This window comes from Schistocerca cancellata, chromosome 1, assembly GCF_023864275.1.
Source record: "Schistocerca cancellata isolate TAMUIC-IGC-003103 chromosome 1, iqSchCanc2.1, whole genome shotgun sequence".
NCBI classification, from domain to species: Eukaryota; Metazoa; Arthropoda; class Insecta; order Orthoptera; family Acrididae; genus Schistocerca; species Schistocerca cancellata.
Window position 1 is genome coordinate 297,652,029 of NC_064626.1, and position 22,405 is coordinate 297,674,433.

A 22,405-nucleotide genomic window follows, 5' to 3' on the forward strand; every position below is an offset into this window, starting at 1 on the left:
CTCCATCCAGGGCTCATTTGGTATACTCAAAACAGCTTGCAAAAACTAACCAACAAACAATAGCACAGTTTGTGAACAATGGGCTTCAGGTGCTATACCCAAACGGAGTGGATGAGAATAAGGTGCTTCTGGCCGTCACTGATGCTGCTGCATATATGATAGCAGCGTTTCAACTATTAGAAGTATTCTACCCATTGATGTTGCACGTAACTTGTGCAGTGCATGGGATCAACCGCATAGCAGGGCAAGTAAGGCTACAATTTCTTGAAGTAAATAAAGTAATATCTATGGTGAAGAAATTTTTTGTTAAGGCATCATCAAGAATACAGGCATTCAAAGAACAGCTTCCAGATGTCACGTTGCCGCCAGAGCCTGTTGTCACCCGCTGGGTCACGTGGCTGATAGCAGCAGAATACTATAGTACGCATCTCTCAGCTGTCCAGAAGGTGGTTGAAACTATACCGGAGGATGCTGCATCCGTAACTGCAGCAATGGAGTTACTCAAAGATTCTTCTTTAAAACGGGACTTATCTTACACTAGGGCCCACTACACATTTATGGCAAGAATTATTTCACACTTAGAAGGCTCAGGGAGATCTATCTACGACAATATTTCTTTGCTTGAAGAAGTCAAAATGAAAATTAATGAAGCGCCATGTGAAGTAGGGGAAAAAGTACGGGCAATAAGGCAAACGGTTTTGCAGAAGAAAACTGGCCTGAAGGAGTTGTGTGCAGTTGCCGACATGTTGTTGTTGTGGTCTTCAGTCCTGAGACTGGTTTGATGCAGCTCTCCATGCTACTCTATCCTGTGCAAGCTTCTTCATCTCCCAGTACCTACTGCAACCTACATCCTTCTGAATCTGCTTAGTGTATTCATCTCTTGGTCTCCCCCTACGATTTTTACCCTCCACGCTGCCCTCCAATACTAAATTGGTGATCCCTTGATGCCTCAGAACATGTCCTACCAACCGATCCCTTCTTCTGATCAAGTTGTGCCACAAACTTCTCTTCTCCCCAATCCTATTCAATACTTCCTCATTAGTTATGTGGTCCACCCATCTTATCTTCAGCATTCTTCTGTAGCACCACATTTCGAAAGCTTCTATTCTCTTCTTGTCCAAACTATTTACCGTCCATGTTTCACTTCCATACATGGCTACACTCCATACAAATACTTTCAGAAATGACTTCCTGACACTTAAATCTATACTCGATGTTAACAAATTTCTCTTCTTCAGAAACGCTTTCCTTGCCATTGCCAGTCTACATTTTATATCCTGTCTACTTCGACCATCATCAGTTATTTTGCTCCCCAAATAGCAAAACTCCTTTACTACTTTAAGTGTCTCATTTCCTAATCTAATACCCTCAACAGCACCCGACTTAATTCGACTACATTCCATTATCCTCGTTTTGCTTTTGTTGATGTTCATCTTATATCCTCCCTTCAAGACACCATCCATTCCGTTCAACTGCTCTTCCAAGTCCTTTGCTGTCTCTGACAGAATTACAATGTCATCGGCGAACCTCAAAGTTTTTATTTCTTCTCCATGGATTTTAATACCTACTCCGAATTTTTCTTTTGTTTCCTTTACTGCTTGCTCAATATACAGATTGAATAACATCGGGGAGAGGCTACAACCCTGTCTTACTCCCTTCCCAACCACTGCTTCCCTTTCATGTCCCTCGACTCTTATAACTGCCATCTGGTTTCTGTACAAATTGTAAATAGCCTTTCGCTCCCTGTATTTTATCCCTGTCACCTTTAGAATTTGAAAGAGAGTATTCCAATCAACATTGTCAAAAGCTTTCTCTAAGTCTACAAATGCTAGAAACGTAGGTTTGTCTTTCCTTAATCTTTCTTCTAAAATAAGTCGTAAGGTCAATATTGCCTCACGTGTTCCAGTATTTGTTGCCGACATACTTAGTGGAAAATCCAGCACTCCTGACTGCAGCATTCCTGTCCAACATGTGCCGAAAATGAAGTACGCTCCTGTCACATCTGTTGATGTAGAACGTTCTTTTTCAGCGTATAAATTGATTCTGACTGACTAGCGCCATAGTTTTTCACCAGAAAACCTATAAAAGATTTTGGTTATTTATTGTGAAGCTATGGTCATCTTTTTTACAGAGATCTTTATCTTGCAGGAACTCAAAAATATTTAGAGTTACGTTCAACATTAATGTTGTAGATTGCTGTGCTCTGTAACTGTGTAAATATTCATTCTCCTTGTTTTAATGACTAATGAGATGTTCATACTTTCAACACTGTGTATTTTAATTTATTTTTATTTTCTCCGCATCATTTTTATTAGAGCCTACTTTAGGTTTTATATAACCTAAATGAACTACTGAAGGAGCCTATTTTAGGTGCCTAAAACACACTTTTTTACCACCTAAGAATCCGTGGTCTAATAATAATACCACTGTCAGAGTTGAAACACTTTGTACAGTTACAGCTGTGGAAATATCTGAGGGTTGGTGAAGCCCGGAGCGCACGGAGATGGCAGCTGGAGTCGTTTGCGGTTTTTGCAGGTGCGGCTGGCGAAGGAGCGCAAGAAGGGCGACAAGATCGTGAGCGACAGCCAGGAGCGCGCCTACTGGCGGGTGTACCGGCCGCCGCCCGGCTACACGCACCACCTGGAGCCCGCGCCCGTGCCCGCCTGGGGCCGCGCCGCAGCCGCCGCCGCGCGCGCCAAGAGGCGCTCCTCAGACGACGTCAAGCGTGAGGTGGGTGGGCGCCCGCCACTCGCCGATCTCGCACCTCGCACGCGCACTCGCACTCACACGTGCGGCACTAGAGGCAAACCGTTCGTGCAACACTGTCATTTGCGCGGAGCGATATTTAATCAGGCTTCCTCCCAAAATACATACATCAAAAAAACGTTTTGCATCATCCCGGTTCCCAGAACTCCTGAAGATAGACGTTGACTGTGGACGCACACACAGTCCCTTTGACTGTTCAGAGATGTCACTAAACCCGCCCAAAGATGTAAACAACCATGCATGAGCAGCGCCTATTAGACAGAGGGGGTCTGACAGCCGATCAGTTCCAGTAATTCCACCAGGAGGAGGTGCACGGCTCATGTTGTCTGTAACTCAACCATGTCTAGACGGTCAAAACCGCGATTAGATCATATCTCCATTGTTACTTTGTGCCAGGAAAATCTTTCAGCAAGGCAAGTGTCCAGGCGTCTCGGAGTGTACCAAAGCGATGTTGTTCGGACATGGAAGAGATACAGAGAGACACGCCTGGCTCAGGCCGCCCAAATGCTACTACTGCAGTGGATAACCGCTAACTACGGATTTCGGCTCGGAGGAACCCTGACAGAAACGCCACCGTGTTGAATAATGCTTCTGGTGCAGCCACAGGACGTCGTGTTACGACTCAAACTGTGCGCAAAAGGCTGTATGATGCGCAACATTACTGCCGATGTCAGTCGCGAGGTCCATCTTTGCACCCACACCATCCAGCGAGGTACAGATGGGCCCAACAACATGCCGAATGGATCGCTCAGGATTGGCATCACGTTCTCTTCACGGATGAGTGTCGCATAAGCCTTCAAACAGACAATCGTCGGAGATGTGTTTGCAGGCAACCCAGTCAGGGTAGCCGCCTTAGACACACTGTACGGCGAGTGCAACAGGGTGGAGGTTGCCTGTTATTTTAGAGTGGCATTATGCGGAGCCAACGTGTGCCGCTGGTGGTCATGGAAAGCCGATCAGTTACAGTCATTCCACCAAGAAGAAGCTACACGGCTCTTGTTGTCTTTAGTTCAACTATGTCTAGACGGTCGATACCGCAGTTCCATCGCCTCCGCATTCTTACTTTGTGCCAGGAAGGGCTCCCAACAAGGGAAGTGTCCAGGTGTCTCGGAGTGAACCAAAACGATATTGTTCGGACATGGAGGAGATACAGGGAGACAGGAAATGTCGATGACATGCATCGCTCATGCCGCCCAAGGGCTACTACTGCAGTGGGTGACCGCTACCTACGGATTATGGCTCGGAGGAACACTGACAGCAACGCCACCATGTTCAATAATGCTTTTCGTGCGGCCACAGGACGTCGTGTTACGACTCAAACTGCGCGCAGTAGGCAGCATGATGCGCAACTTCACTCTCGACGTCCATGGCGAGGTCCATCTTTGCAACCACGATATCATGCAGCGCGGTACAGATGGGACCAACAACATGCCGAATGGACCGCTCAGGATTGGCATCACGTTCTCTTTACTCATGAGTGTTGCATGTGCCTTCAACCAAACAATCTTCGGAGATGTGTTTCAAGGCAACCCGATCAGGCTGAACGACTTAGACACACAGTGCAGCAAGTGCAGCAAGAGTGAGGTTCCCTGCTGATTTAGGGTGGCATTATGCGGGGCCGACGTGTGCCGCTGGTGGTCATGAAAGGCGCCGTAACGGCTGCACGACATGTGAATGGTATCCTCCGACCGCTAGTGCAACCATATCGGCAGCATAATGGCAAGGCATTCGTCTTCATGGACGACAATTCGCGCCCCCATAGTGCACATCTTGTGAATGACTTCCTTCAGGATAACGACATCGCTCGACTATAGTGGCCAGCATGTTCTCCAGACACGAACCCTATCAAACATGCCTGGGATAGATTGAAAAGGGCTGCTTATGGACGTCGTGACCCACCAACCACTCTGAGGGTTGTACGCCGAATCGCCGTTGAGGAGTGTGACAATCTGGACCAACAGTGCCGTGATGCACTTGTGCATAGTATGCCACGACGAAATACAGGCATGCATCAATGGAAGAGGACGTGTTACTGGGTATTAGAGGTACCGGTGTGTACAGCAATCTGGACGACCATTTCTGAAGGTCTCGCTGTATGGTGGTACAACATGCATTGTGTGGTTTTCATGAGTAATAAAAAGGCCGGAAATGATGTTTATGTTGATCTGTATTCCAATTTTCTGTACAGGTTCCGGATCGAGATGATGCAAAACTTTTTTTGATGTATGTATGTAACTGACGTTTCTTGCAGCACGCCGACGCTTGAGCAAATTGAGACGCGTTAGCCCGTGTTGATCGGCACAGGGCAGCGAGCATGTTTTTTACTTATCGGTGCAATTTGGAACGGTGAGGCGACTCGGGCATGCGCCTGCTCGGCTGGCGTTGTGGTAGTGGCACATTTTCCCGCACCGCGCTAACAGTGTGGCACTGCGGGAGAGGTGAGTCAGGGAGACAGAAAGCGGTCCTCACATCTGCTCCCTTCGACACCACGCATACGGCCAGACGTACTGTTGGACGTCCAAAAAATATTGCATTCCTACTAGAATAGAAAGACTACGGTAGTTTTCCTAGTAACTGTGGTCAGTTAAGGTCATAGCCGCATTGCTTTTACGGTAGGTGTATTGAGTACCTACGGGGTGTTTCCTCATAGCGATCCCTTTTCTTACGTAATCAATCAGTATCTGACTACGTTCCCCTAGACATAGTCCAGAAACTGTGGGAGGATAGTATAAAGTTGCGCCTAACCTGTGTAACACTTTCGTTGTACGTCGTTATCCTCCTGCCTGTTAAGTAAAAACAAACTGTATTTATAGCAAAATTCAAATTTTCAATGTTTAATTCATGTTTCATTCGAAAGCAATTGATCTGTAACGTGAAACACAAGAATGTTGCATTAACATAAATAAAGAAAATGGCTCTGAGCACTAAGGGACTTAACATCTATGGTCATCAGTCCATAAATAAAGAAAACAATACAGTTTTATCAAATAGCGCTAGATAACGCAATCTCCTCAAAAAATGTAAAATAAAAAACTGCAAAAGAAAAATATGTCGGACACCGCTTCAATACTACATCGAACATATATGAAACGTAATTCAGCTACCCGCAAACAACGTTCGCATTTATCACTAATAGCAGCAAACTCTTGTGTTTGATGATGATGAAGAACCATCTGTAGAGCGCAAAATATATATAGCTGTTATTTTGCACTCAACAGATGGTTCTTCATCATCATCAAACACAAGAGTTTTCCGCTATTAGTGATAAATGCGAACGTTGTTTGTGGGTAGCTGAATTGTGTTCTATATATGTTCTATGTAGTACTGAAGCGGTGTCTGACATATTTTTCTTTTGCAGTTTTTTATTTTATGTCACGACGAAATACAGGCATGCATCAATTTGAACTGTACTTCCATACTTCCATCAAAATTAATTGCTTTGGCTACATAAAAGTGAAGGAGTTACGCGATCAAGTAATTTTTATTTCTTATAAAATCTAATTTATATTCTGTAAGGATATAAAATACCCAATGGACTAACACTACATGATGTGGGGTTGTAATTGTGTGCAAAACAAACAACCAAACAAACAAAAAACAAAGAGCAATCGTCGACTCGCAAGTTCTCTCTTACATATGCATTTATGTTTGTTTCCCTGCCAATGCTACCAATACTTCCTGTAGACCTATCAATTACTACATCATTTATGTGCTGTACCAAAACTACCGAATTGTAATTTTGGTATAACGCAACTATACTTACTGTTGAAGTTAGTATTCATCTAGTAATGTGTCTTTCTTGCCGTTTAATCTCTCAATGTTTTTTAAATAGTAGATCATATTTCTCAGTTGTTTGAATGTGTATAGTTTTCCTGTTTTGCTTTGTAATTGTTTCTCTTTTGTCAAGAACAATGCACAGTTCAATGACAGGTGAGCCTTGTCCACTGGGATTATATCTGCTGCCTCAACAATTTTGTCAACCTGATAGCCTATTATGCTGGCGTATCAGTACGACCTGTTAAGAAGAATCGAAGAGCGGGAGTTTCCGCAGGTGTATCCCCTCTGTGCTCATGGTAAAAAGCGTGCAAGATCTAAAGTATGTAAATTTAATTGTGATTACTTGGGCACGGATCTAATAAGAGACGTTATACTACATCATGCAGACATTTCATTTTCACAGTAAACTAGAAAGAGTCGAGAAACATCTACGAATGATGATGTTTTAATTGCGCTTCGTGGCAATAAAAATCATTTTAATGATTGCATACACGTATCAACTTTAATAAATTAATATATAACGGGTTATACAAATGAAGAATATGGCCGGCATTATTCCGAAAGTATCATTTTCCTGAAAGAAAGTGACGATATTCTGTATTTAATTTGCTTAAATTTATTGCTGAGAACGGCAGGCCTACATTCGTGACAGTGTTTTTCGAACGACGTGAAGTTTTCCCCTCACAAAGGACGCCAGAGGATACACTCCTCATATGTGTCTCAATATGCGTCTGGAACGCTCAAATTGTGCTTGCGGTCAAACATGACACTGTTTTGCTACGCTGTTGTCCATCAGAATCGCTTTAAGATTGATAGTTCGGCAGAAGCACATGGAGTCACCGAGCAAAGTTACCACGTCCCACTTAGAACACACACTTAATCTTACATTCCCTTCAACTCGCTCAAACAGGCAAATTACTCAATGTGCGAAGACAGAAGCGGCTTAGTGTCTTCTGGAAGAGTTTGGTTGGGCTTTTTTGGGGGAAGAGACCAAACATCGAGGTTATCGGTCTCATAGAATTAGGGAAGGACGGGGAAGGAAATTGGCCATGCCCTTTCAAAGGAACCATCCCGGCATTTGCCTGGAGCGTTTTAGGAAAATCACGGAAAACCTAAATCAGGATGGCCGGACGTGGGATTGAACCGTCGTCCGTCCAGTGTCCTAATCACTGCGCCATCTCGCTCGGTCCTTCTGGGAGAGATGGACCATGTTTTCATTTCAGTTTTATTTACGATAACAAATTATTGGTATGAGATAAGGAAAGGTTATGAAAACGCATTTCCTGATGCTGCTACCGAATTTTCGACGTTCAGGATAGTTTTGTGTTGTTAAAGTTTGTTGAACACTTCTTGCTAACGGAATCTCGTTTTCATCTACTCGAAACGGGAACTCTGTGAGAGATCTCCAAAACGAGATCATCTGCTTGCATTTGATGCACAGTGTCACACCTACGCACCAAGTACGCTGGTGTCTAAGACTTATTGATGAAAGTAACTTCTGCATGATGTGTCACCACCAAGTAACATGGCTCAAGAAAGAACTGCTACAGTATATGCAGAAGGTAACTGAAATAAATACCCAATGAGCCGGACATAAATCACAGTTTTATTAAAAAATAACAGTTACTAGTAAGTCACCTAGATTCATAACTGTCCTCTGTACGTTACTAACAGCGGGGCATGGTTTTTAATAGGGTGTGTGATCACCACGGAAAGCAGTGCATGTTTTGCAACGTGCTCTCGTTCTGGCCAGAAGGTCGGGAGGGAGTCCTTAACTAGGGCGTTCATTGCTCCACCAGCGCGGATGACACTGCTGAATGGTCGCTGTTGACACGTAACAATACGTCTCCCTAGCGCGTCTCACACGTACTCTTATAGCATTTAAGTCGGGGGACGAGCAGGTCAGTCCATTCGCTGAAAATCCTACCGTTGGAAGAGCTCCTCCACCTGCTGTGTTCAGTGCGGTCCCGCACTATCGTCAATAAAAAATGTAGTAAGGACCGAATGTAGCTCTGAAAACACGGACATGCAAGGTGAATACAGTGTTACAGTAACGTTAAAAAAATAAAAATAAATGAAGTAAACTCCTGCAACCATAAAAACAAAAACGAACAAAATCACAGGGTGCAACGAAAGATCACACAGAACAGCAGACAGACTGAAACTGAAGCACAGTGCAGTAATGACTAGAGTGAAAGTGTGGCAACTCCGGGTGACTGCTGCGGCTACACATCTCGAAGGATTGGCGGAATGCGTGCTGTGCCTCCTGCCTGGGGCACACTCCACTACTTCCATCGCAGCTGTCAATCCTGAAGTAATTTTAAACAGACCATAGTCTTTATTTACGTTTTCCTACAAAAGAAATGGTTCAAATGGCTCTGAGCACTATGGGATTTAACTTCTGAGGTCATCAGTCCCCTAGAACTAAGAACTACTTAAAACTAACTAACCTAAGGACATCACACACATCCATGCCCGAGGCAGGATGCGAACCTGCGACCGTAGCGGTCGTGCGGTTCCAGCCTGTAGCAACTAGAACCGCTCGGCCATCTTATCTAGGAAAACATAAAAAAAATACTAGTGGCGCAATATTTTGTAATGTTTTTCGTCAAGAAAATGAGTAATGGAGCAAGCTTAGCTGAAATTACAACAAACACGTCATTGCAAACACCGTGAAATGCGCATGCAGACAACACTTCCATATACAGGCGAAAATTAGATTAAAATGCTATCCCTGAGATTGTTTTAAATTAATAGTACTCCATGTGTAGTATACACATCAAAAAACTTTCTGCATCACCTCGGTTCCGAGAGTTCCGGAAGCTATACATAAAATTGGAATAGAGATAAACACAAACATCATATCCGCCCTTTTTATTGCTCATGTAAATCACACATTCGATGTTCTACTACCATACAGTGAGACCTTCAGAGGTGGTGATCCATATCGCTGTACACACCGGTACCTCTAATACCCAGCAGCAAGACCATTTGCATTGATGCATGCCTGTATTTCGTCGTGGCATACTATTCACAAGTTTATTAAGGCACTGTTAGTCGAGATTGTCCCACTCCTCAACGGCGATTCGGCGTACATCCCTGAGAGAGGTTGGTGGGTCACGTCGTCCATAAACAGCCCTTTTCAATATATCGCAGGCGTGTTAGATAGGGTTCATGTCTGGAGAACATGCTGGCCACTCTGGTCGAGTGATGTCGTTATTCTGAAGGAAGTTATTCACAAGATGTGCACGATGGGGGCGCGAATTGCCGTCCATGAAGACGAATGCCTCGCCAGTATGCTGCCGATATGGTTGCACTAGCGGTCGGGGGATGGCATTCACGTATCGTGCAGCCATTACGGCGCCTTTCATGACCACCAGCGGCACACGTCGGCCCCGCATAATGCCACCCTAAATCAGCAGGGAACTTCACCCTTGCTGCACTTGCTGGACTGTGTGTCTAAGGGGTTCAGCCTGATCGGGTTGCCTTGAAACACATCTCCGAAGTTTTTTTGGTTGAAGGCACATGCGACACTCATGAGTGAAGAGAACGTGATGCCAATCCTGAGCGGTCCATTCGGCATGTTGTTGGTCCCATCTGTACCGCGCTGTATGATATCGTGGTTGCAAAGATGGACCTCGCCATGGACGTCGAGAGTGAAGTTGCGCATCATGCAGCCTACTGCGCGCAGTTTGAGTCATAACACGACGTCCTGTGGCTGCACGAAAAGCATTATTCAACATGGTGGCATTGCTGTCAGTGTTCCTCCGAGCCATAATCCGTAGGTAGCGGTCATCCACTGCAGTAGTAGCCCTTGGGCGGCCTGAGCGAGGCATGTCATCGACATTTCCTGTCTCCCTGTATCTCCTCCAAGTCCGAACAACATCGTTTTGGTTCACTCCGAGACGCCTGGACATGAATACCACATATTGCATGTTGTACCACCATACAGCGAGAACTTGTTGAAAGCACTTCCTGGCACGAAGTAACAATGTGGACGCGATCAAACCGCGGTATCCACCGTCTAGGCGTTGTTAAACTACAGACAACACTAGCCATGTACCTCGTTCCCGGTGGAATGACTGGAACTGATCGGCTGATGGGCGCCCTCCGTCTAATAGGCGCTGCTCATGATTGTTTCATCTTTGGGCTGATTTAGTGACACCTCTGAACAATCATAGGGACTATGATTCAGTATCCGCAGTCTACGTCTATCTTCAGGAGTTCTTCGAACTGGGGTGATGCAAAATTATTTTGATGTGCGATATTGAAAAATCGGGTCTAATATACCTTTAATACACTGGCCGACAAAAACAATGAAGCACTGAGATGACATGGCCAGATGTCGATGTAACATCGTACACTTGCACACCGTGGAGAATTATGTAAATTATTAGAGTTGTAGTTCTTTGTGCCATCTAGAACGGCCACCAGAGTGCATTAGTGTTGTTTTGTTAAGTGTTGTTACTAGTTTCGTTAGGGTACGTAATGGGCGTGAACAGTGTTAGATGTTGAGTGATCACTGTGAAAGAAACAGGGATGCCATGTACGCGTACGAGACAGCGTTATCATCAACAGACATAGTCAGAAATGGGCCTGTTGTGGATATCCATTTAACCAGATGATCGAATCGTGCAAATATGTAGATTTGTGTGGTATTTGGATGGGACAGTGCCGCGCATTTGGACTGCTTGGAACACGAGGGCAGGCATCTGCAACTGACAACGTACAGCAGGTAACTCACTCCCTGCAACATTCTGTGTCGTCGCAAACTAACGTTCGGAGGCTAACAGCAGATGCACTAGGTGATTACCGTCCCATGGGTAGGCTCTCTTAACAGCACAACACAAACGGCTGCGTCTGGAGTGATGCCGTGTCGGGTAAGCATAGACTGCTAACGAAAGGCGACGCCTTGCCCGGTGAACTGTGGTCCTGCACTACTCCGGATACCATCGTCGGCGAGTGTAATGGCGACCGACCTCGGGTGAGGTCCCGCTCTTTCAATGTTCCGTTGAAGCACAGCGGTGGTACTCCAGGCGTCATGGTTTGAGGTGCTATCGAGTATAACTACAGGTCACGGTTGTCAGTGACTGAGGGGATTCCGATGATGTCACGAACATCTTGACTCTTCATGTGTTCCCTTTCATATAACAATACCGTGGTGCCGTTTTTCAACAAGGTAGCGCTTGTCTACACGTGGCACGTATCTCTATGAACTGTATGTATGATGTTGAGGTACTTCTGTGGGCAGCAAGTTCCCCAGGTCTTCCCCAAAGGAACATGTGTGAAACCAAGTCGGACATCAATACTGCCCCAATATCAGTATCCAGGATACCAAGGACCAGCCCCAACAGTTGTTACCCAGCTTCCTTCGGGATGGGATACAACTACTTTGACACCCTTTTCAACAGAACCAGTGCAGGCACCTAGGTCAGAGGGGGCGCAATATCATAATGGTAAGTGTGCTCTTAGTGCCACGGTCTTTGTAAATTTGACTCAATGTTTTAATGACTCAAATAAAATCACACACTCTGTTAACTCGTAAAGATTTATTTCGCTCCCCCCCCCCCCCTCCCTCGCTCTACTGGATACTTTATTTCTTAATTATTGCTGTTTTTATCTAATTCACGCTGCACACGTCTCGTTGCAGGTGGACTTCCTGAGGAGCTGCTTGGTGCGCACGCGCGTCAAGGTGTCGCAGGCGCTGGACAACCTGGTGCAGCACTGCACCACCTACGTAGAGTACGACCCGCTGCTGTCCGGCGTGCAGCCTTCCAACCCTTGGACCACCGATGACCCCGCTTTCTGGCTGCTCAACAGTCCCCTGTAAGTTGAAGCTCTGTGCTCTCCGCCTGAATCACACACACACACACACACACACAGAGAGAGAGAGAGAGAGAGAGAGAGAGAGAGAGAGAGAGATATGTACATACAGTGGTTCCACTTCCACGCCACGATGATAAACGTATTCAGTTAAGTAACATACTGGTAGGCCTAGTAACCATGCAACAACAATCCCACAACAGATTAAACTATGAAAACTACTAACCTGCTGAAGACGTGGATCGCAAGCCTTAATCCGAACAATCCTCTCTAATCCCATTGTCAGCTAGTCTCTGTTTCTCCAAACTTTTGGCACTCACTTCAAATCCTCAAACGTCATGCACTCTGTATCGCCTTCTGTATCTGTGTACTGTCCTCCAGTAGCCTGTATGATGCCCTGCCCCCTCTTTCCTCTCGCAGACTGAAAATTTTAGGATTTTCTACACTTGCTGCGAATATGACATCTAACGCTCTATCCCTGATTATTACCATCGTGCTCTGCGTCATTGTCACCAGCACAATCCTTGTGGGACCATTTTGTTTACATTTATACATCCTATCCCGACATATCCTATTCCAACGAAACACAACCAACCCTCTCTACCTGACAGCGGAATCCGCCTAGAGATAGGTCCATCCTTCCACTCCGTGTCAGAGTTCCATTTCCCGAATTCCCCAAAAGCTTGGTACAGTGTCCTCCTCCCCAACTTTTCCACCCCACATCCTTTCCAAAACCCTCTCCCTCTAACAACTCTCGTTATGTACTACAACTCACGTACTGTAACACGATCCAGAAAAATCAAGTGTTCCTTTTTATGCTTACGTACCTCAGTCAGTAAAAATGGAATCCTCGTGAGATCATTTTGTTTTTCGTCTGTGTGTCCGAAATTTAAAAACCCTTTTTCTCAGGAGCGGCAGACATATCAAATTGAAATTTACGTTACACAATATGGTCCGCGGTCCATTGGTGATGTAACAAGTTGGAGCTTCTAAGTCAATGTAATCCAAAAATAGGAGTAATTGTCACAAATTTTGATACACGCAAAATCACTAATTAAAAGTTACACGTTATTTCCCATTATTGACCTGGAATCATGAAATTTACCTGGAATCATGGTTTCATAACACAAGTAAAGGTGAAAATCAGAAAATGTTAATCTGCAAATACGAGGGCTACTCGGAAAGCAACGATAGGTCGCGTAATCGAAACCACAGTGAAAATCAAAACTGTTTTATTTTCAACGTTTATCTACACCTTTCAGCTACTTCTCTACACAGTCACCGCCCAGACTCAGACATCTGTCGTAGCGTTGTACCAACTTTTTAATTCCCTCGTTATAGAAGACAGCTGCCAGTGCTTTTCAACAATTTTCTACTCTGGACTGCAGCTTGTTGGCTATGTCAAAATATTGTTTTCATAGCCAGCGGTTCATTTGAGCAGAGATGAATCTCACGAGTAGCCAATTAAGGGCTGTATTGTGGGTGATCAAACACTTCCCACCGAAAATGCAGCAGGAGTATCGTCATTGCCCCTGCAGAGTGCGGCAGAGAATTGTAGTGTAGAACGAACCGCATGACAGTTATGTAATGTGGATTGCATAGCTTCAGGCGAAATCGTTCGCCAGCTCCTCATACTTGGCGGGAGACGCTAATTTCTAGCCATCTTTACGTTCTCCCAGTGAGCTCAGAACTGAAAAGAGTGACATGATGCAATCGACGGGCATACTAGACACAGTGCCCAACGCATCTGTGCAAAGCTTCATCAGATTTTCACTGGATTTTCCATTTCCCGACCGATCGTTCCGTACTTTCCGCATAACCACCGTATATCACACAAAAATATTTATTTTGTCATTTGTTTTCCCATTCCAAATTTACCCCTAACAGATATTGTACTATCGATGTCGGTAACAGCCAAAACTCGTCGAGATTCTCGATTCCCGTGGTGGCTGAACTTTTCACACGCATAACTGAGTTTGTACGGAACCCTCAATACACGAGTCCTAGTCGCGCCTAGCCAGTTGTTTTATAAGCGCCGTTGTCAAGTCTCTGTATTTTAAAAGACAACAAAATTTTACTTAAATTTTGAATGTAGAATCGTTAGTTTTAATAATAGTATAAGCCTGTACATATTTCACAGTTTTTAAATTTTGTAGGAACCTGTGCTTGTAAATTTTGTAAATTAATGCTGTCGACTGAAGAGCAGCAATGTACCGCAGCCAGATTCCAGTGAGGGAGTGAAATAGTGTCACTGGTGCTAGACACATGTACACAGTCACTCTAAAAGCTCTAGGCGAAACTACTCCAAAATAACCTATGCTGCGAGGAGGTCCTTTGGCACTTTAAGTTATGACGTTCTGTAATGAAAATTAGAACATCGTGAAATCCATCCTCTACCATTTCTGTAGACTTCAAAACGTAACAGAAGGAAAAATTGAAAATGTCATTTCTTTCAAATTTTTCACGTATCTCCTTTTGTCGAAACAAACTACTGTATAATCTAACAGCTGTGGAGAATATATATGTATAGTGGAAATGTTTTGTGATTCATTTGTACTTGGGATAGACCTGACATGATGAACTGGAAACGAATTAACACTTTTTATTCACAGCTAACACACGTATTATTTCTAGTCATATACCATAAACTGAATTTGATAAACGAATCTCACACACTGTAAGGGTGCGAAGGAAGGAAACTCGTACGGACAAGGCTGCTGAACTACTCTCGGGGTTTCCAAGCCAACAATGTCATACAACTTTGTTTCTTTCCCTCACACGAGAATACCTCCACCGCCTGCCTCAACGGGGTATTACTACGAGCCATCGTTTCACGTAGTTTTAAACACGCTCATACCTCGCCACTGGAGAGTGCCAACGTATATCGTGACGCTGAAGCCCAGGCGCCCTCTTCTCAGGTGTCGAGCATGCAAGGGTAGTGTTCTTGCACCCATTCTGATCTCTGTTCCCTCTGATTCTCTAGATACTGTAATGGGAACGAGAGCTACTCACATATTGCTGTTTTTAATTCCTGAGTTGGCAAGTAACTTGCCTGCCTGTCTGCTATTACATTCTGCGATAGTCGATGACCAATCGCTGTCATCGACACGTTTTCCAATAGCAATTGACTATCGACAAGTGGTTATCCCTTAATTGGGGTAGTCACTTATGTCAACGATATAGCGGCACGTGAAAATCTCACAACCTACAAAGCCTTTAAAACGGAGAGTACAGTACATCATGAACCCAAGCGTTTTCATTGCGTATACTCCCTGTCCCGCGATTGGCTCTCATGTCAAAGGTGAGGACAAATATGATAACATCTGACTCACTAGACCAGGGCTTCACAACATAAGTGCTCGCGGAGCAAGCTGTGAGCAGCAAGGCGCGAGCACAGAGCAGCGCGAGCACGCTACCCCCACTACCGGACCAGAGCGGAGAGTGGGGAAAGTCACGTGGGGCCCACAACAGCTGCCGCCAGTCAATGTAAATCCGCGGCCACCTGCAGGGATATCACTCACGAATTATTACTGCGACAAATGAAACAAATAAAGGAGAATGTACACATGCCACATAATTTCATTAGCTTAGAGTATGCCTCTACATTCGCATTAATTTGTGAACTGTTACACAATAAAAGGTGTCACTGAAGTGTGGGATTCTCGGTTATCTTGTACTTTTTGCCCTTTACAATTGCGTCTATGTTCGGAGTAATTGTTCTTGTGCATTTTAGGCGCAGCGTGCAGTTTAAATTTCGATCAGACAATGCGTTTCTCAGGCGCGTCTTGTTACATTTCATTGCAGAGAAGAGTTGTTCACAAACATACATGGAACCGAACACTGATATTATTGCAGCCGCCAGTTTGTGCAAACGAGGAAATCTATCCTGAGGGAAGTGTCTGTAGAATTCCAAAATGTTTTTCTTGTTCTGAAAGTTGTCTGTATTCTCTGTCACACTGCAGGTCAATAATTTCTTGCTGCAGCTCAGGACGAATCTCTTAAATATTCGCTGAATATGGAGAGAACAGATCAAAATCACTGTCTAGTGCTGTCAGATCTTGAAAGCGCTGATCAACTAAACTATGTGAATAACGTTCACAGTCTTTGTGAACATCTTGCATGGATGATAATTTAGGAAAATGAGCTAGGTTTCCTGTTTCCAGCTGACTCACCCAAAGTGTCAATTTCATTTTAAAAGCTCGTATTCGATCTATGAAATGAGTAATTAGCAGATCTTTACCTTGTAGTAAAATGTTCAAAGCATTCAGGTGGCTAGTTAAATCTGCTACGAACGCGAGATCACATTCAAACGTGCGCGCGCATTTCCCCTCCCTCCCCTCCCTCCCTACTCCACGACCTTGCACCTGCTCACGAGCACGTGCATGAGCAGACGCGAGTACTCGCGCTCAAAACCAGCCAGTTGTTAAGCCCTGCACTAGACACACCAAACTACACTATATAAAGTATTCGGACGCCCCTTTTGTAATGCAGAATTGACAGAACAGCAGCAGCAAAATGGGTCGGTCACGAGGGTTCAGTGATTTGAACGTGGACTATTCCCAAGTAGACTGTTGGTGATGAGATTATGATGTGAAAACGCGGAGGAATAACCGCATCTAAATCAAGACCAGGCGGACCTCATGTACTGATGGTCAAGAACTGTCGAGCATTGCGAAGGGTGGCTGCAAAATATCGCATGAAACGAATGATTTGGAGGGTTGATTCACACTATACCCTGCGACAATCCGATGGAAGGGCTTGGTTTTCACGAATTCCTGGAGTGTATTACCTGTCATCATGTGCAGTGTGCCAACAGTGAAGTACGGAGGAGCTGGTGTTACAGTATGGGGTGTGTCCCCCTGTTAGGATTAAGAAATCACTAAATATGCAATGATACGAAAACATTTTGCAGCACTGCGTACATCAGAGACGATAATTGTATCAGCGTGACAATTCACTCAGTCATGAAGTAGCATCTATGAGGTAATGGCTTGTGGAGAATTACAGTCCAGAAATGGACTTGCCTCCTCAGTGTTCTGAGCTAGACCCAACGAAATATCTCTGGGTGTGACCTAAAAAGTCGACATCGCTCCGGACCTCCTCTGGTTTCAGCTGGAATACCATTCCTCCACAGACATTCAGATATCCCATTGCAAGTGTCCCCTGCAGAGTTCAAGCTAAGGCGAAGGGTGGACACAACCCACGTTAATGTCCAGTGATACGTACCCGGACACTGTTAATTTCATTTGCCGTGAGAACAGCAGCACTCTCTCTTAGACATAGCAGTTGCTTGTAAGTAATATATGACATGATAGTACATTAACGTATGATTAGTGTAACGTAAGTCTGCCTGCATCCAACAGATATTTGAATCTCAAAAGATTTATACAGTGTTCAAATCGTGATGTAACTATGTTTAGCCTGCTGCCATAATATTGTAGTACATCATTTTATAGTGCAACAGCCAACGACTTTTTAAAAAAAAATAAAAAATCTTTCCCTGTCTTTCCAAGTGTTGGCTATCTTTGAGAGGAACAAGAAGTCATCAAATCGTTCCTTTCAAAACTTTTACAAGCCTTCGCGATAAACTATTGTGGAATTTGTTTTCAACTTGTTAATATTTCAATCAGGTAGTCTCGAAGCAATCTAGTTAAATAATTTATGTACAACGACTAAAGCGAGTTCGAAGCTTGTTGTTTCGAAATAGGGCGCTAACTACTTAAAGCCTGCATTTGATGTGCCACAATACTTTCTAATCTTTCTTGTCTCATTTCTGCTACCCAGAGTCGAAGTTCCAACAGAGAAGAGAGTGAAGCGCTGGGCGTTATCCATGGAAGAACTCGTCTCCGACCCAACAGGTGAGTACTCGCTCACTCACCCATTATGTGAGACATCTCAGTGTTTCAATATCTTTATCACTTGTAGACTATGTTTTATATAATTTAGGTGAATCTTACTAGTAAAAGCCCATCATCTGTGTTCTTTCATTATGATAAAGCATGAACTATAGTCTCAACATACCTACACTGCACCTCATGTGCAAGTGTCAAGACCTGCGGGATACCTAGCTAACTTATATCACATAGGACCCTCTTTACCCTACTGAAACATAGGTACTTTCCGTTTTGGGGAAAGCCCCCTAATTTAGGTCGCACATTTGTAGCTCTTTATTTCATTACCGCAAGAGATCGTAGACAATGCATTGTTTACTTTATTGTTTGTTATTTGTAGCCGTTATCTGAAGTATTATACTTGTAAGTACGCCTCTCTTTTAATTAGTTAAGAAAGTTTCAGTATCGAGCGGAAAATAAAACATCAGACATTTTAGATAAACGAAGGAGCACAGGTAATGGAAGAAACTAAACGTTTCTGAATGTACAATGTAGAGCAAGAAAAATTATGCTACCGTTTCAAAGACATTCACTTTGACGTGAGTGATTCTATAGATCTAACTACACCATCTGCTTACAGGACCATCTCAATAACATAATCCATAACTGTCCTCGACGGTCATCCCGAGAGTTAGCAAATGGGCTGTATTTTGGCCTTTCAACCATCTTGAAAGATTTTCTTTGCGAATAGACCTATAAAATCCATTCTTTGGCCACCCAAAGAGATAATGGGAAAAGATAAGACATAAGTGGTCGACCTGTTATTCGTCTCTGCTCGTCGATCGTCAAGTACCTCGTAAGCAACATATTTCGTTGCTATCCACAGCTTTTCCTGTGAAGATGAAAAGCTGTCTTTACGTTAACATAAAAACTTCAGACTTAAGGAAGGGAGAAGCAACATTCCACTGTCTTAGGAGTCGTAGAAGACTATATAGATATTAAAACTACTTCCCATGAATCTAAATATAACCATCAGTTTGTTTGCATTGTGGCCAAAACTACAGAAAACATGCAGATATTATTACTGCTGCAACATAATAATGCAATATCCACATGGCACTAACACGACGAAATCAGATATTCACATCTTTTATACCTCCAGATTTCATCCTTCGCATTTTGCGTCTAAGAATTTTCTGGGTCAACTCCTTCAGTACCGATGATGCTGGTAGAATTTACCTTGACAATTTCTTCAACTGTGAAGGATTAGATTTCTTCATTAGTTTTCTTGATAAATTATGGTAACAGGAGAGATTCTTAGATAATGAGAACGATGTAATAACGATTCGTCTCGTTTTATTATTTTTTTCTTAGGTTTTCGTTGGAGACAATTGACTTTACGAAACAGAAATTGCGACATTAGCAACTATCGAGCACTGAAATTAATCCAATGGCGACAAGTAAAAATTTGTGGCGGACGGGAACTCAAATCCAGATTTGCCGCTTATCGCGAGCGCTTAGCATAACCCCTTCGGCTATCTGAGCAAGCCTCGCGTCAAATATAAATTCCCATGTGTCGCACGCTACATACGTAGTATCCCCATGTCCATTGTCCTTATTGCTCGCAGCCTCAACTGATTCCCAAAAGAGATCGAACAAAAAGTGCATCCAGCACTGAAGGTTAAATTTGCCGGCTAGGTGCATATATTTTTATGTGTGTGGTATCTGTTTTTTCGGACATAACCGAAAGAACACACATATAAATCACTCCTTATTAATTTAAATAGATAAACTCAATTTTACAGACAATCAATGATCTTTGTCTATGGTTGACCCAGTTGATAAGCAAATGACATCGCGAAACAGCTAAAAGCTATTATTTTGTTAATTTTTATTGTTTTCAACTAGTTTCAATCTTAAAGAATAATCAGGTGGACACATTGTACCAACATAACAATGGCGGACGATTCGTTGACATGTACATGTACAATCATGTGCCGAAAAAGTGGGTTGCGGACGGGAAAGACCCACGGTGGTTTAACAGCGCAATTCGGAGAATGCTCAGGAAGCAAAGGCAGTTGCACTCGGGGTACAAGAAAGATCTGGAGAATGAGGGCAGTTAGTAGAGATTCGTGCTGCTGTAAAAAGAGCGATGCGCGAAGCATTCAACCACTACCACCGTCATACCTTAGCAAAAGATCTTGCTGAAAACCCAAGGAAATTCTGGTCTTACGTAAAATCGGTAAGCGGGTCGAAGGCTTCCATCCAGTCACTCACTGATCAGTCTGGCCTGGCAACGGAAGACAGTAAAACGAAAGCTAAAATTTTAAATTTAGCATTTGAGAAATCGTTCACGCAGGAGGATCGTACAAACATACCGCCGTTTGAGTCTCGTACAGATTCCCGTATGAAGGACATAGTGATAGACATCCTTGGGGTTGTGAAGCAGCTTAATGGGTGGAAAATAAATAAATCGCCAGGTTCTGATGGGATTCCAATTCGGTTTTACAGAGAGTACTCTACTGCATTGGCTCCTTACTTCCAGATTTATCGCGAATCTCCTGCGCAACGTAAAGTCCCGAGCGACTGGAAAAAAGCGCAGGTGACGCCTGTATATAAGAAGGGTAGAAGGACGGATCCTCAAAATTACAGAACAATATCCTTAACATCGGTTTGTTGCAGGATTCTCGAACATATTCTCAGTTCGAATATAATGAATTTCTTTGAGACAGAGAAATTGCTGTCCATGCATCAGCACGGCTTTAGAAAGCATCTCTCCTGCGAAACGCAACTCACCCTTTTTTCACATGATATCTTGCGAACTATGGATGAAGGGTATCAGACGGATGCCATATTCCTTGACTTACGGAAAGCGTTTGACTCGGTGCCTCACTGCAGACTCCTAACTAAGGTACGAGCATATGGGATTGGTTCCTAAGTGTGTGAGTGGCTCGAAGACTTCTTAAGTAATAGAACCCAGTACGTTGTCCTCGGTGGTGAGTGTTCATCGGAGGTGAGGGTATCATCTGGAGTGCCCTAGGGAAGTTTGGTAGGTCCGCAGTTGTTTTCTATCTACATAAATGATCTTTTGGATAGGGTGGATAGCAATGTGTGGCTGTTTGCTGATCATGCTATGGTGTACGGGAAGGTGTTGTCGTTGAGTGACTGTAGGAGGATACAAGATGACTAGGACAGGATTTGTGATTGGTGTAAAGAATGGCAGTTAACTCTAAATATAGATAAATGTAAATTAACGCAAATGAATAGGAAAAAGAATCCCGTAATGTTTGAATACTCCATTAGTAGTGTAGCACTTGACACAGTCACGTCGATTAAATATTTGGGCGTTAACATTGCAGAGCGGTATGAAGTGGGACAAGCATGTAATGGCCGATGTGGGGAAGGCGGATAGTCGTCTTCGGTTCGTTGGTAGAACTTTGGGAAGATGTGGTTCATCTGTAATGGAGACCGCTTATAAAACACTAATACGACCTGTTCTTGACTACTGCTCGAGCGTTTGGGATCCCTATCAGGTCGGATTGAGAGAGGACATAGAAGCAATTCGGAGGAGGGCTGCTAGATTTGTTACTGGTAGGTTTGATCATCACGCGAGTGTTACGGAAATGCTTCAGGAACTCGGGTGGGAGTCTATAGAGGAAAGGAGGCGTTCTTTTCGTGAATCGCTACTGAGGAAATTTAGAGAACCAGCATTTGAAGCTGACTGCAATACAGTTTTACTGCCGCCAACTTACATTTCACGGAAAGACTACAAAGATAAGATGTGAGAGATTAGGGCTCGTACAGAGGCATATAGGCAGTCATTTTCCCTCGTTCTGTTTGGGAATGGAACAGGGAGAGGAGATGGTAGTTGTGGTACGAGGTACCCTCCGCCACGCACCGTATGGTGGATTGCGGAGTATGTATGTAGATGTAGATACAGATGTAGAACACAGGAATTCACTGTATTACGCATCGTAGTTTTGCAAGACAGTTCGGTCCGTTGAGCATCACGTAAATAGGTAAATAAACTGAGTTATATTGTAAAACCGTTATGCTTCAATTCATTGTATTCATTGTGGGTGAAGACCTGCAACTGTGATTTAAACTGGCGGTTTATGCGGATATTGTGTCCCACTAGTGTAAAATCACTACTTATTCCGTATCATACGCACAAAAGTCATGATGATGCTCCATACAGCGGACTCCTG

At 43.9% G+C, this 22,405-nt stretch overlaps 1 protein-coding gene across 1 annotated transcript in view; it reads left to right on the forward strand.

The window, feature by feature from the left end:
• LOC126171413 (regulator of G-protein signaling 11) overlaps positions 1 to 22,405 on the forward strand; it is a 189,723-nt gene that overhangs the window by 92,485 nt on the left and 74,833 nt on the right. Inside the window, exons 7-9 of the mRNA XM_049920801.1 lie at positions 2,536 to 2,655; positions 12,194 to 12,369; positions 18,151 to 18,224. Coding sequence (XP_049776758.1) covers positions 2,536 to 2,655; positions 12,194 to 12,369; positions 18,151 to 18,224 — 370 coding nt within the window. The remainder of the gene's footprint in view (positions 1 to 2,535; positions 2,656 to 12,193; positions 12,370 to 18,150; positions 18,225 to 22,405) is intronic.